The 15,793-nt window shown below is 42.1% G+C and overlaps 1 protein-coding gene across 1 annotated transcript in view; it reads right to left on the bottom strand.

Moving 5' to 3' along the window:
- Nucleotides 1-7,602, bottom strand: part of KCNK5 (potassium two pore domain channel subfamily K member 5) — a 30,544-nt gene extending 22,942 nt beyond the window's left edge. The window contains exon 1 of the mRNA XM_072333586.1: nucleotides 7,171-7,602. Within this exon, the coding sequence (XP_072189687.1) occupies nucleotides 7,171-7,356 (186 nt within the window). The 5' untranslated portion in view covers nucleotides 7,357-7,602. The remainder of the gene's footprint in view (nucleotides 1-7,170) is intronic.
- Between the last annotated feature and the right edge of the window lie 8,191 nt (nucleotides 7,603-15,793).

A 15,793-nucleotide genomic window follows, 5' to 3' on the forward strand; every position in this document is an offset into this window, starting at 1 on the left:
ATGTTTTCCACCTCAGAACCTTGACAGCCCTTTGCAAAGCTATTTTCAAGTTAGCTATATCACTTGATAGCCAGCATCATCTGACAACCTCATGCCTTACGTTAGAATCCAAACTAACGTTAACGAATTGGCATCCTTGATGCTAAGGAGGATCAGAATTCAGACATCCATGCTAGGGTTCAGTTGATACTTTCTTTTCGTACCTGCTGCAACCTGAAATGTCACACAGGTTTTGTTTCTGAGCAGCTGGAACTTGCTTACACAACATTTGCAAGATGCTGGCATGGAAAGTCAATTTACTATTCGTCAGTTTGCTTAATCACAGTCTATTTCTACCATTTGGCTAAGACAGAAATGTCCCACAAACAAGCAACAGCAACAACCGATCCCAAAACAAGGCTTAGAAACAAGTCAATCATGAGAAGCACTACAGATGGACACAGTAGAAAAGGAATGTAACTTCAGACACAGCAGAGGCTATAATATACCATAATACTTATTACTAGTTTCTTAATTCCTTTTCAGTGCTCACCTTTCTTCCTCTTAAGGAAACTGTGTATGAAATTGAAGCCTAAAACCTTTCAGAAGCTACTTCACACCCAACAGTTCCTTTGATCCACTGGAATTCACATAACACAAGAACAAAAGGTAATTTCCTTACTGATTTGACTGTAAATAGAGCTACCAGGATAAGCCATGCCTAGGAGGGATCTCTCCTGCCTACAATTAAAATGTTGGTATGTACATAATTATTACTGTAATATCTAAGGCTTCTAATACAGAGATGTGATAAAGAAAGAAGGATGGAAACAGAACACAAACTGCAAGTCTGAGGTTCCATGCTAAAGAGTTTTGTGTTTTGGTGAAAAGATACCACAATACTAGATTCATCTGTGGAGAAACCCAAATCAGAAGACAAAACACAAAAGATGATAGTTATGACTTCAAATTTTTGCCATCCCTTCAACAAACAGAGCAACCAAACATGAGAACTATGTATCACATGCTATATTTCAGGATTTTAATCTGACTTTAAATATAGCTATCCTAGGGATGTTTGTAGCAACGTACACAACATCACGATGCTAGCATAGTGGTATTTTAATTTAGATGTAGAGTACACAAAAGTCCAACTCTCCCAGCCGTCCCCTATTAATGTGTCTTGTTTCACTCCAGGGAGCAGACTCAGAGCTTATAAGCTGAACTCATTTTGGACAAAGCTAAACCTGAAGATGTCTTCAATATAACACACAAGCTACTTGCTCATAGGCATTAAATCCATAGGATCACATGAGAGTCAGCAGAAAGTAAACATTCCTGCAAATACAGTGATCATCACGTCCTTAACATCAGCGGTTTTGTTCTCTAGGTCTACTCCTACTGGCCTGCACTACCTGCTCATGTATATATAGTTTTAGAGCATTTTGTTCCCAGTTTTAACAGTAGAACATGATGAGAACAAAGTTTATCCAGTGGCTTGAAAAAAAAAAAATAGATATTATTATGTTTCATCAGCCCCAGTAAGACTGTAATACCAGTTTACTACTAGACACATATACCAATGGAACTTACGACAAACTCTGTCTCAAAAAACTGAAAAATAATTTTTAAAAATGGTATTTTTCTTTTAAGCCACTGTTAAGGGAACCTGAAAAAGGAAAACTTCATTTTCAGTCTGGGAAACAGTTATCACAATCCTGTTCTGCTTTCAAGATCGCTATCATGAGATCTGAACACAAAACGTAGTTAAGATAAAAATAAGATATGAACGTTCACGTTTTTGGATATAGTTTTCCTACTAATCAAACTACTGACTGCTACCTGCAATCCAGCTTGCTTTTGTCTGCAAGTTGATATGTTAACATCTACTCACAGTACTAGCATGAAATGTGATTGCTCTAAAGGTCAATGCTATCCAAAACAATTCATTTTGTTTAATTAATAAGAAAGATAACAATTTGTTTTAAAACTGAAATCTACACAAAATCATAATTAAACTCTGTTTTCTCTGGCTATAGAAGGTGTCTCACAATAACAATATATACAGTAAGTAGCAAAGCAGGAGTTTCATGATCTTTTAGGAGAACAGGCTGTTGATTATCTGCAGGTCTACTTGCATACACAATTGTCTCTGGAGTAGAGCTTGCCTGAAAACACACCTAATAGCAGAAAGTAATATGTCAGGCAGTAGAAACATTCTGTCCCCAGAATAACAGGACAGTATACTACAAGCACTTGGGGATTAGGTCCATAGCAGGAAAGTTAAAACTTCTGATCGATGGCTATTGCTCCATCAGCTGAGAGTTGCTGCGTATGCACTATCAGCTTTGTTTAACTGTGTTCCAAGAAAGTTTAAACAATATAATGGTTAAACAGGGAAAAGGGGGGAGGGACGGACAAAATGCGACAGGAAAGCATGTCTGGTTCCATATGACTTTGCATGAAAGTGCACACAGTGAAAAGCTATGGTATAAAGCAGCACTGCCTATCTTCAGTTTTCCTCTTCTAATACTGCCATAGCAGTATCTATAAGCCACAGGCTGAGATGCCACAGAGGCACTGCGGACAGTGGTCCTACATTTTAAACTCCATTTGTCTCCGCTGAAAGAGAGTACAGAACTAAAGTTACACATTCGAAAACATCTAGCCACAGCTATTTTCTCAGGCATAAGCCTTACGTGTGCTATCAAGTTGTTAGATAGAAGTATTATTAGGTATTGCTGTTAATGTCTTTGCTGTTAATCATTTGCTTTGTCCTTGTCTGGTTGTTGCTCATTTTTACATTCTTCAGATCACGCAAAAGGACTTTTACGCTACAGAACTCAGTTTCCACTTAAGTCTCCTATACCTTCAATACATTAGGTAGAAAGAATCAGGAAGTAAAGAAGCCCCAGTAGTCTAGAACCTTCCATGCTGCACTTATGCACTTCCTCAAGAACATGGGAAAGTAAAGATTATTGGGGAGAAAAAATAGTCTATGCTAACTTTACATTGGTGAGCAACTCACTCTACTAACAATAAGGAGAAGGTACAGTCTCTTAATTGAATGTTCAATTCATGAAAAGCAATTAAAACTTAACACAGGGGTTTAGAAAATTTAAATTCAGAAGTGCACCTGTCAGTATTTGCAAATGGAGAAGACATCCTGGCTTGGGGGGAAAAAAAAATAAGGAAAAAAAAATCAGAGGAGAAATCACTATTAAGCCACTTGAGGTTATTTCCTTTAGAATAATCCTCTTGTGTGCCAAGTATATCCTAGCTGAAGCTCTCCTTAAGAATCTTCTAAATATTTGTTCACAGCACTGGGCTCTAAGTCTAAACATTCAAGTTTCTAAAGCTCTTTGTCAGGCCAGTTTACAGTCCTGCATGCTTTTCAAATAAAGACCTCAATTATTTGCTCTTGTAAAGTTCACCTGCTTTTCCTGAACTTAGCTAGTTTCTCTTCTCATTTTATTACTTTGTTTTGAAAGTAACCATTTTCACTTATCTTTGAATTATTCCCTTTCTTTTCACTAGCCTTGAGGTTTATCAGTGGGAAGCATTTAATTCCATGATGACTATAGTGGGCCAGCGAAACAGATTTCCTAGTAAACAAGATGTAGTTCAGTGCTGCAAACCTTTGCTCATATAAATAGTGGTATGAGGGTCAAGAGAGCTCCTCCTTGCATGAATAGCTTCTTTATCATTAAGCTGATGTTTCACAATCAGGATGGAGCAATAAAGAGTAAAAGTAAGGAACTAGAGAAGAGGGAAACAATCGCATTACGCTTTGTTTGCTTCTGTGTCCAAAACTCATTTGTACAGCAGGGTAAGAGAAGGTGCCATCACTGTGGATCTCACAGCCTTCTCTCTCTTCTTCCTCCTAAAGAGTCCCAGGACACTGAGCCATAGCAACAAGGCAAGGCAAAGCCATAGAGCTCTATACAAGAACATACAGTCCACAGTCAAACACTTCTATTATAAGGGTCTAAGTAGCATTACTCCACTAAGAGTTTAGGGAATACTTTCCTGGCACTTAGAATACTTAACAGCAAATGGATTCTTCACATAAGACCGCTAGTTGCTGTTTTCAAGCTTATTCTTAGGTATTTAGGATTAGGGAAGAAAGACTTTCTAGCTATCCTAAAACACTCATCTTAGAAGATTTGTGAAAGTGTTTCTTGTGTATTTCAATAAAGTTTATAGCAGTGTATTTTTACAGTAATCAGGTGTTGTGAAATCTTCTATTACAGAATACAAACCCTAGAGAGTATTTGACATAATACAGCCCCCTTAAGAATCACTCAAATGGTAAGTAGGTGCAAACATACCGGTCTCTATATGAACTGAGAATCTGTGCTGATAGCCTCATTATTTTTTAAACAGTTAAGATCACCCTACACATTTAACTCTGCATCCATTCCATACAGAACTTCCACTGCACTTTAAGCTAACATTAGGCTGAGATGAACACACAAGCTAACCTGGATGGGGAACAAGGGCAGCAGAGAGATCTGTCTCTGAATAAGTCAGTCCTTGTCACCTTTCAGCTTGCTTCTGCAAACAAAATTGGTATTGTTAGTTCAACTTAAACATTTATTGGCATCTTTGCATTTTACCAACCATTTAGCTTTTTAATATCTGGTTATATTTGCTGTAAAACTTTACCCTGTGTATTTCAAACGCAGATACTAAAGAGAATATCAGAGAAGTAATTAGAAGAGCTCAGTGTGGCTGTGAAGTCACATGAGCATCAGTGGGGACCTCAGGCAGACTGAGAGGAAAAGCTCTAAGATGAACTGAAGGCCATGAGGCTGAAAACAAAAGCTGGGAAATAAGTCAGGTCATGTAAAACCCTAAGAACTAGTTCAGGGAGTCCATGGAAGTGGCTCAGAGAAGCAAAAGAAAAAAAGTGTGAATAAAGAAAAAAATGCATTTTTAAAGTCAGTGATGACAAATTATAAGATACTACATTTGGAAGCTCAGTATGAATGCAAGACGACTGGGATTTGCCAAAAGAAAACAGTATTTGTTGTGTTTTAAAGACCCAACAGAAAAAGTGTGGATAGCGGTGAATAAATTGCCATAACAAACATTATTTGCAGTATACTTTACAGCTTATTCAAGATGAAACCATTATTATCTCCTATGACTTCTTGTTTATTTTCTCCCTCTTGTTTTCAGTTGGACTATATTTCACCCTGTCACCCTCCTCTGTAGGAAATGCTACTTCTCTCCTTCCAGTCACTTCTCAAGCTGAAGAAGAACAGCAACAAAAGCACAAATTCAGTATAAAGCGAATAGTGAAGTTTCCAGTTACCAGTAAGTGTGAAAGAGCAAGCAAGAAATTGTATTTTAGCTAAACTGGCCTTAAGATGACAGCAGAATATCTACAAGGGATCATCAGATTAGCAAAATCAGACATGGAAAGTAAGGTATAATTGCAAGTAGTACAGAGGCAAAACATGAACACAAGAATACCACCAGGAGCCAACACACTAAGGAGGGAAGTCCCTCCCATACTTTGTGGTGTGCAGAGGTACTCAAACCAATTACTTTGATCTGCCTATAGTGTGCCTTACACTGCTTTTCTTCTAATCAACTCTGCTCCTATCCACACTCTACAGTGCACTATCTCATATGGTCCATCCTTATGAACTGCCCTAGAATTTTGTTTCCTAGTCATTTTTTGTTTTATAAAATAACCTTTCCTACTGCTTCAGGATTAATTGTGGTAAGCGTCATGGAAAAAACACTAGCTAAATAATTCCCTCATACCAGCATGAATTTCATCCTAAACTGAGCCAGAGTTGAGATTCTGAATTGTATCAGCAGCAAGTTAAACGTGATAGGCTTAAGGCACACCCCAATCCAGATGAGTTTTTTCTCCTGGGAATGGATAACCTAGAGTAAGATTTCATTAGGATTCTAGTGCAGCAAAACACGTGTGCCTTTCATTTTCCAGCATCCCTTCATGAGTTCAAGCCTGTATACTACAAAACTGTATTTATCAGAAAGTGCTAAGACAGAAACAGTAAGGACACTACCAACAGAAAGCTCCATCTGAAGCAGACACAAAGCAGTCACCAGCTGAAGGAAGAAATGTTAAACCACAAACCTGTAGAATCAAGAACCATATCCCTTCAAAGCTTGCGCTGAACTGATTATAAGAACAGAATGAATGAGTCGTTTTCCTAGTATTTTAGTAGACTTTTAGTAAGTTTTAGGAATAAAATTAAGAAAAAAAAAAATGTTCAAAGCACAATGACCATAAGACCTAGTCGATACAAACATTCTTGAAATAAAGTCCTGAGAGACTCATTTTCACCATCAGAGCCCCACATATCTGGGCAGCCTATTATCCATGGCTCACCACTGCTTGCCCCCATGTTTCAATTGACACCACATCCATCAAAGGGCTCTAAGATTACACCACTCTGGCACTTCACTACGTGATATCGATTAATGATTAGTTTTGAAGAGGCATTCTGCCAGATAGGAAATGAGACAATTATCAGCTCCTTATGGCTCAGAAAGAAGTCACTCGCCCAAAGTGGAATCTCAGCGCATCCCTGTGCACAAGGCGTTCATGCCTGACCTGCCCGCACTTCTCCTTCAGGCTCGCAGCCTGACTGACCTCTCGGACCTCCGCTCAGACCCCCACACACGTTTCCCTCATAACGAGAGCATTCACTACGGGGAAAAAAAAAAAAAAAAAAAAAAAAAAGAAGGCGAGTAAAAAAAAAAAATAAATACGAATCCAGACCAAACAGAAGAGGATCAAGACTTGGCTTCACCTTCCCTTCCTCACACACAACGTCCATTGAGGCAGGAGAAACCACCCTGGGTGCTCAAACAAGGGCTGCATTCACGACCAACGCTCCGGGCAGGGGCACCCGCTCGGCCACCTCCTCATCCCCACGCGCGAGGAGCGCCCACCCCGAGGCACCCCACGCTCTTCTATCGCGGGGATGAGGAGCACGGACCTACCCAATCGCTCTGCCATTAAGCAATGAAGGCGGGCGGAGAGCGTTCCCCGTGCTCCCGGGACACTTTCAGGGACCCGCTGGGCTTTGCCAGGAGGGGACGGCAACCGGCTCCCCGCGGGCAGCCCAGCGTCGCCCTGCCGCGTTCCGCCCCGGGCGCCCGCGGCACCTGCTGCCCTGCCCGGCACCCCCGTCCCCGCTGTACCTGCAGGATCTTGTCCAGCCCCTCCTGGCCCAGACACGGGAACTGCTTGAGTAGCTCCGTCTTCTGCCGTTTGTAGTCGTCGGTAGCCGAGCGCCAGTGAGGCTCCTCCAGCACCTCGAAGATCGCCGCCCCAATGGACAGGTAGAAGATGATGGCCGAGGTCAGCAAGGGGCCCCTGTCCACCATGGTGCCGCGGCGCTCGGGCGGGGAGGGCGGATGAGTGGGCGGCTGCCCCGCGCTACGGCCGAGGGTGCCCGAAGCCGCCCTGTCCTTCCCCTGACACCTCTGCCTTCCCCGCCGTCCGCCGTGCCTCCTCTCTGGCCTCCGCCGCTTTCCCTTAGAGCCTTCCACACTCCCCTCCCACTCTCCTCCTCCCTCTCTCCTCCTCCGCTCCACTCCGTTCCCCCTAGCTTGCCTCCTTCCCCCGTGTATTTTCCCCTCCCTTCTCAGCAACGATTTGAATTTGGTGCCCTCCCGCTTCCTCCCCCGCCGCCCGCCCAGCCGCGCGCATGCGAGGCCGCCGCCGGTGCGCCCCGAGGTGCCGCCAGCCCCGCCGCGAGGCGCTCCCCGCCCCGCGGCCCCGGTGAGGGGCGGCCGCTGGGGCCCGCCAGGGGGAGAGGGGGACGTGCGACCTTCCCTCCTTTCCCCTCCCCCGCGGCTGTTGGGAGAGGGCGTGGGGGCCGCCGAGGTGAGGCCCTGTGGCCTTACTGCCCTGGGCGCTTTTCCATTCTTCGAGGGAAGAAGGGGCAACATTCCTCCCCGACGTGCTTTTATTATTGTCCGGGGGCTCGTATCAATGCTGGGAGGTCATGAAAGGAGAGCTCTGGCAAAGTGCTGGAGGGAAGTCATCGAGGAGCTCTGAGAAGGATGGAAGGGGCGGCTGGGCAAGCTTCAGCCTGACAGTGACCCAGGACACTGGAGACCTTTCAAAGCAGGAAGAGCACCTCTTCCTTCGTGTCTATTGTACACTCAATAAATCACACCTTTCTCTGTGTTCCCGTGTGTGGGGGCTGTGAGTTTGGCAGCTAGGGTGAGACCCTAGCAAGTGACTCTGTAGGTAACTGGAGAGACCTGGTAGCAAACCTTTCAGTGTCCAAACGGGGGCTTTTAGAAAGAAGGAGACACTTTAGCAGGGCCTGCTGAGATAGGACAAGGGGAAATGGTTTCAAGCTAAAAGAGGGGAGGATTTAGACTGAATTTAATGAGAAAGCTTTTTACAATAAGGGTGGGGAGACACCGGAACAACCTACCCAGAGAGCAGGCTGTCCCATCCCTGGAGACACTCAAGACCAGGATGGATGGGGCTTTTAGCGCCTGATCTAGCTGTAGCCATCCCTGTTCCTTGCAGAGGAGCTGGACCACTTGTCTTTAGAAAGGGTCTGTTCAAGTCAAACCATTCTATGATTCTGTGTGAGTTGTTCAGATGCATTTGATAGTAAAGTTCACCAGCTTTCTCCACCAATGGAATCATTCTCAAGCACTACTCACAGCATCCACAGTAACATGGAAGGTGGCCTTCCTGTTTTTTGGGAATGGGTTTGGGAATGGGATTTTAAAAGTGGGGGAAAGAATCACAGAATGGCTTTGCTTGGAGGGGAACTCAAAGCCCCCACAGTTCCAATCCCCTGCCATGGTCAGGGTTGCCACGCACCATCTCAGGCTGCCCAGGGCCCCACCCAACCTGGCCTTGACACCTCCAGGGATGTGCCATTCACAGCTTCTCTGAGCAACCTGTGCCAGCACCTCACCACCTTCTGAGTAAATAATTTATTTCTAATATCCCACCTAAATCTCCCCTCTTAGTTTAAAGCCATTACCCCATTGTCATATCAGTATTGGACCATGTAAAAAGTCATTCCCCCTTCCTGCCACAATGAGGTCTCTACACATCCTTCTCCAAGCCAAACAAGCCCAACTCCCTCAACCTTTCTTCATAGGAGAGATGCTCTATCCCTTTGATCATCTTTGTGGCTCCCTTCTTGTCCTGGAATACTGAAATATCAATAACAATATAGCAGTGTGTTGTTACATGACATGGCAAAGGGCTCTGACTCCCCCAGCCCCTTCCCCTCCAGGCAGGAAGAAAATAATCAAAAATAAATTGAGACTTCTATAGGATGGATATTAAGTATGTCAGCTGGAGTTCACTCTCCGAAAGCCAGCTGAAATTTCTCACGTGGACCTGGCTGAAATAGAAGGGAGAACAGAGAACTGGAAAGAGGAAGGCACCAAGGAGAAAATATGCAAAGTACAGGAAAAGTAAAAGGAGAGCATGTGGAGAGCAAAGGAACTGTCCTAGTTGGGAGGTATCCATAGACATCTATCTCTAAAACTTTGACTCATGCCAAATGTGAGACTGCCCACAGAAATTTATGTGGCCCGTAAGCATTGCTGCCTACTAGCTTGTATAGTGCTTTGTGAAAACTGCAAGAGGCTCCTGGCAGCCTAAAAGCAGGACTGGAGAAACCACAAAATCCACAAGCATGTTACGTGATCAGCATCGCTGTGTTCGCATGGGATTCCCCAGTTGTGTAAAGGCAGCATTAAGAAGACAAAAGGAGTGCCAAACTGTAGTGGTAAAAAATTAAAATGGCAATTATGTGCTAGAGGAGAGATGAAGCAGAAGATGACATTATAAAAATTTTTAAAATAATGGTATATAGGAACTAAAGTAATTTATTTTCAAGCAAAAAATGGGGGATGTTTCATGAAGTTGGAAGGCAGAACTCTTGATTAAAATAAATAAATAAATAAGAGGTTTCATGGTTTCTGTGTGAAAATTATTCCCATGTGTGATCACTTGGCCCAAGACCTTTGCAAGTCTTGAAAAGCCATTGGCCATGTAAATGAATGACATGAGCATCCATCATTGCGTTACTTAATTATTTAAAGTTAAAAAATGGTAAGGTATGTAAAAGCTCACAGCAAGAGCTTTCCAATAGTGCAAACTATAATATAATTCTCCTTTTGGTGTTCCCACACCTTCTTCTGAATCACCTGCAAATGGTTAGGATATTCCAACAGCAGGAACAGTAGTAGTCTGACACGTTATAGCAGTGTTACACTTGTGTGTTCCTGACCCTGAACATCTGTGCTTCATAACTGGAAGGTATTTAATTCAATTTTGAAACTGTACTCTTCTCCATCTGTCTCTGAGTCTCTAAAGGCCCATTTATACCATTGAAACTCTATCCTAATGGGATGAGGAGTGGCACAAATGACCCTGGACCTACTGCAATTGTATAACTTAGATGAGAACAAAACCACTTTCAGGTATTTTGCAGAAAGTTTGTTTGCGATTTTGATTCAGCATTTCTGCTCTCTGCACTAAATTCTCAATCACTGATTGCTTAATTAGTGCTCTCAGTAACTGAGTCAGTCAGTGTTTGAAAACAAACAGACCTGCAAATCACATACCATTTGTCCCTGTGTTGAAATGCTATTGCACTTGCTAGACTGTCTCCTTGTGTTTCTGTGAATTTCAAAGAGATAAGCCTGGTAAGGAGTATCCTGTAGAAGAACAGCTTATTCCCCGATGAACAGCAGCCAACTACTCCTGCAAATTAGAAGTGATCCCCTGAGTACCAGCAAACTTCTTGTATTTACATATTCCACTTTGATTCCTTATCTTCTGCAGAACAAATTATAAGGTGTTTTTTCATGTCCAAGTGAGTGTGGCAAGAAAGAATGTTTCTGTAGCTGGTCTCTCTTTGCACCTCCTGATTTAAAATGCTTCTCCTGACCTCATAAAATGTCCCATATTCTTTTATTCATGGCCGTTTTAAACTGTTTCCCTTGGATTAAACAGTACCCCTATTGTTAACCCACAGCACCTGCCACATAGGCCCCACAGCTTTTCATGCTAACTAAATTAATGAAAAGGCTGGGGTTATTCACTCAAAGGCTTTTAAATCTCATTAAAAAATCAGGGGAGAAACAGCAGATAGTACTGTGGTGAGTAATACCACAAGTATCAATCATTTGTTTTATTTGCAGAGGTCATTATTCAGGCTGTCCAGGCCAAAAGGAAATCTCTTTCATCCAAGCTGTATGTCTAAGACACATTTGCTGTACAGATGTTTCCTAGAACAGCCTGAAATGAATAAATGTCAGATAATATTTTAGATGGAGCAAATAAAAGACATTATTTGGGTGAAGGAAACCTGTCGTGTAATGGCAAAGACTACATATTGAACTGAGTATGAACAAGGAAAAACAATTAGGCCTCTTCAAGGCTGTGCTATTTTTCACTTGGAAGTTGATTTTTGGCTGGTCGATTGCTTTGCTCTGTATGATACCTGTCAGTTCTACATCATCCCGTTTTCTTTATCCATCACAATTTGGGCACCTTCAATACTGTTTTCAAGCCTTAGTTTTAAGCAAGCTGAAGTGTATCCTATCTTGACTAGAAGTTCTGTTTCTTTGGAAAAGTCGTTTGTGCACAGAAAGGGTAAGGCTGGTCTGCAGATGATCCAGAACTTTATATGAGACATTTGTAGAAAGTTCAAATTTTTTCCATGTGCTCATTCACACCTTTTGGCCTAAATATTTATACATAGCACATTTTGTGTCCATGTGTGTTGTACCATGAATGTACAGTAACATATTCTAAATCAGAAACAGAATCAGAACTTTACCAAAATAATGCACATACCACTGCAACAGACTTCTTCACCCATGGTCAGATAATGAGTGAACAAACACCACATGACAGATGTTAGTCATACTGCTTAATGAATAACTGGTGATGAGTACAATACCTGTGTAAAATAGCTATAATGTGTTCGATGAAATACACACATTTGGACTGTCTGTTTTTTGCAGAGGTATCCACAGTGCTTAAAATAAATGTCTTCATCAGGAAGCAGAGATAGCTCAACATTTTTTTTGGTTTTGGTATTTTCTTGTCTGCCATGTTTTTCAGCCATCCACAACAGTCATGGGGTCTTTGTAACTGAATGACAAAATCCTATTTCCTTCCAAGTATTTTACAAAGAAAGACTCTGGCCTTCACTTTTTCCTTCACCATGACCTCAATCTTGCAGCTGAATGCTGCTAGTACCAAATACTTATGATAGACCTTGACTTTGACATTTGTGCATGGGATCTGGACAGTTTGGAATACAGCTGCCCAAAGAAATACAGCTTGGACAAATCTGGCCCTGAACTGGGTTTATCTTCGTGATACCTGCAGAACATTAGTATTCTAGATGGTGTGCTGGAGGCTGTTTGGGCACCATGGCAACAGAATCAGTGAATAATCCAACAATCTGTTATGTTGTTATGTAAAACATTGCTGCTGAGTCTTATTTTGGTGTGATTGAAAAAGAGTTAAATTCTATTTGTGTACAGTAATATGTTTGAATGCCTGCACATTTCACTGAAATTTGCATGCCAAACCAGTTAAAATTAACTTGCTTCAGTCTCGTGTCACAGCACAAAAAAGCTTCTCCAGTGCTATGGAGAAGGTGACAGTAAGACCAGAGAAGAGAACCCAAAGAGCTGCCAGATTCCCCCTATCTCCAAGTGAGGTCGTGTAGCGGCATGTCTGTGTGCAGCAGGGGCCCTTGTATGGGACCAGGCAGTTTCCACATCCACATTGGACTCCCTTCTATGCTTACCTACTGTTTTGTTAGTCTACCTTACAACCTACTTTAATAAGCTGTTCCCACCTACTTCTTCCTATTATAGAAATAACGTTACCACATGAATTTTAGCAGAAGAAAGGAAGAGTGGTTGACAGCTTTACTATTTTTATCCCTCTTGGAGATAACAAGAGCAGGTATACACCCTGAAAGCATTGAAAAGAGCATATTCTTATAATTTATGCTGTTGGCCAAAATCCTGCAGCAACATCTTGTTAGGTTATCTTAGATGGTTCTTGGGGGATAAAAAAACAAAACAACCTTTGAATGAACAAGTGAGTGAGATATACCAGGACAGATATTAAGACTGTTTGGAGGGAACTTGGATTTCAGTGTTTGTTGCCTTCCAGTGGTGTGAAGACCTAGTGCAGAAGTAGCAAGAAATCCAGGTCACCAGCAGAGATGACTCTAGGGAGGCAACATGGCACAAGAATGCCTGAATTAGAACAACTGAGTAAACTCCACCTGATTCTAGTGCTTTAGTCAACAACCAGATTGTTGTCAGTTCTGTAAGCATAAAAGCTGCCTGTAAGCTCTAAATTGCACTGGGCCTGATATTATGGTGAGTGTCATGCTCTTGCCACTTAGTAGCTTTGTAGGAATGTATTTTGGGGATCATAGTCAATTACAAGATAATCCATGACTACAGTGGTAAGACAAGTTAGATATTAGAGGTTTTCCTCATTTTGTAGCTGTTTAGCACTACTCTGTTCTTTCTGTCCAGTGACTTGTTGGTCTTGGAGCAGGACAAAGTACAAGGAAAGTGGGAAAACAGTGGAAAGAATGGGAGAAGATTAAAGCTGGCCACATTGGTGTTGTGTGACAGCAGTGTTCCCTTCAGGAGCTCATGGGGAATTCCTGGTGACTCAAATCAGAACAAAAACAGGAGCAATGGGGTGTGGGAGAGGCTGCACAGGAGTTAAGAGTTGAGGGCAGGAGAGAGCATCTGAATAGGCAATCTGAGAATCTGCTACATTTGTGAAAATATTTGTGGAAGTTGGTGGGGAAGGTGGAAAAGAGAGTGGTGCTAAAGGGGACCGTGACCTCATCAAGATGAGGTGAGGTGGTTCTCTATAAGGGCATCCAAATGGAAACACCTATATCTGCTTCTTTCACTTGAGAGGGCCATCTTGGCCAGACAGAAGTCTCCTGTGTGTATTGCATTCCCAACAAGGGTTATAGAACCTAATGGTTAGCAGGCTGTCAGAGATTTCATAACTCATTTCCTCTGAATGTTAATTATTTATTTTGCTGGATAGAGAAGCAGAAAAACAGAAGAGGAAGAAATAAAAGCTACGTGGTACTGTTCAGTTATTTTAAAAGGCTGAGTCAGTAAGGAGATGGGTGAACTCTGTAGATGGCAATACTTCAGTCAGGACAGAAAATTCAGTGCTTTCCTAGCCTGTGTTAATTTTTATTTTTTACTTTTAAACTAGTGAGCCATAAGAACAATGGGACCAATCTGCAAATACCTGCATGGATTAGTGGTCTTTGCTCAAGAACTCACGCTGAAAGGGAATCCTTGCAATAATAAAGATTCCACAGACTGCCCCTTCAGTCTGTCATAGCTTCTCCCCTTGCTTCACTCCCTGTCAATCTTTTGCAATTCAGTGACAATGAGAGTTAATAGAAGGTGTGTCTGTGATCCTATAAAACAATTTGCATCATCATCTTTAGTGATGAAATTTTCACAGGGAAGGAGCAGCAGTACATTTTGCCCAAATTCAGGTTGCACCGGCAATGTATCAAGAAGCCTGAAGCACTTAATTTTCATAGGAGAAATCTGATTATAGCAGCCCGTATATGAGTACAGAAATGTGTTCTGCAGAAACTACAGCACCAGTGCTGCTTCCAGGGTAAGTCTGAATGTAGTCTAAAGCTTTCAGGTTTGCATTACTGGCATTGTGTCACAAGCATGTGGACAGGTTTGGGCTGCCTTGCTGAAGTTACTGTACTACCTGTACAACAGACCATGCGACTGCTGCTTCAACCTTACTGTAAACATTGTTTTCTTTCTGCAGCGAAGAAACTCTGCTGCTTTCACTAAACAAAAGTGGCCAGAACCTGATAGTTGACGTTAACTGTGTTGTATGTTATTTCAGTTTGTGTCTATTATAAACAGATGACAATACAACTTTCATTCTGACTAAAGGAACTGATAATTGACACAGAGCTATTAAAACATAACAAACATGCAATGCATCAGTTGGTTGAATAAAAGAACTTTCAGAAATGCCATTCCTCTGCTGGGCTGTCCAGTGCAAATACAGCAGCCTTGCTTATTAAACAAGGCCTCATTTAGCTTTGGGCTTGTCTCAACAGTATTTTACAAGCACTTGGGACAAGATCATTAAACCCATATATATCAGCTGAAGACCTGCTTCTCAAATTTCCTTGTAATGCTGGGAAAGGCCCTAGTTACACAATTATTAACTAACAAATAATTGTTCTCACCAGGGGGAAGTATTTTGCAGCTCTCTAGTGGAGTGTTTAGATGCCTTATATTAAAGAGATTAAATTTTGTAGCCCTTCTTTACAGTTACATGGCTTACAGGGCACGCTGCAATGTTCACTTCAAAATCCACATGGAGAGTAATGTGGAAAGATAAAAAATTGAATGCCCATTATTGTGTTAATGTGTAGAAATCTGATATCCTTAACAGAGCAGTGTGGGAATGACATTACAGAGGTTCATAGAGAAAGAGAAGATTTTGATACCCAATATTTCTAACAGAGAAAGGTAGGAAAAGCCAGTACAGTCCTTAATTGGCAAGGAGAGTGGGAAGTGTGCTACTGCAGGCTGTGAAGGATGGCACTGGAGCCTACAGGAAGGGTTGTACAGGGGTAAGCAAGAGCTCACACGAGCAGCTTGATAGTTTGCCAATGTACACAGAAGTAGTATGCACCCTTCAGTCAGTCACTGCACTGAATTATGTTTTCAGTTGTACCTTGTAGAATGAATAGCAAATAATTTTAGA

This window comes from Excalfactoria chinensis, chromosome 3 (genome assembly GCF_039878825.1).
Source record: "Excalfactoria chinensis isolate bCotChi1 chromosome 3, bCotChi1.hap2, whole genome shotgun sequence".
Classification (NCBI taxonomy): Eukaryota; Metazoa; Chordata; class Aves; order Galliformes; family Phasianidae; genus Excalfactoria; species Excalfactoria chinensis.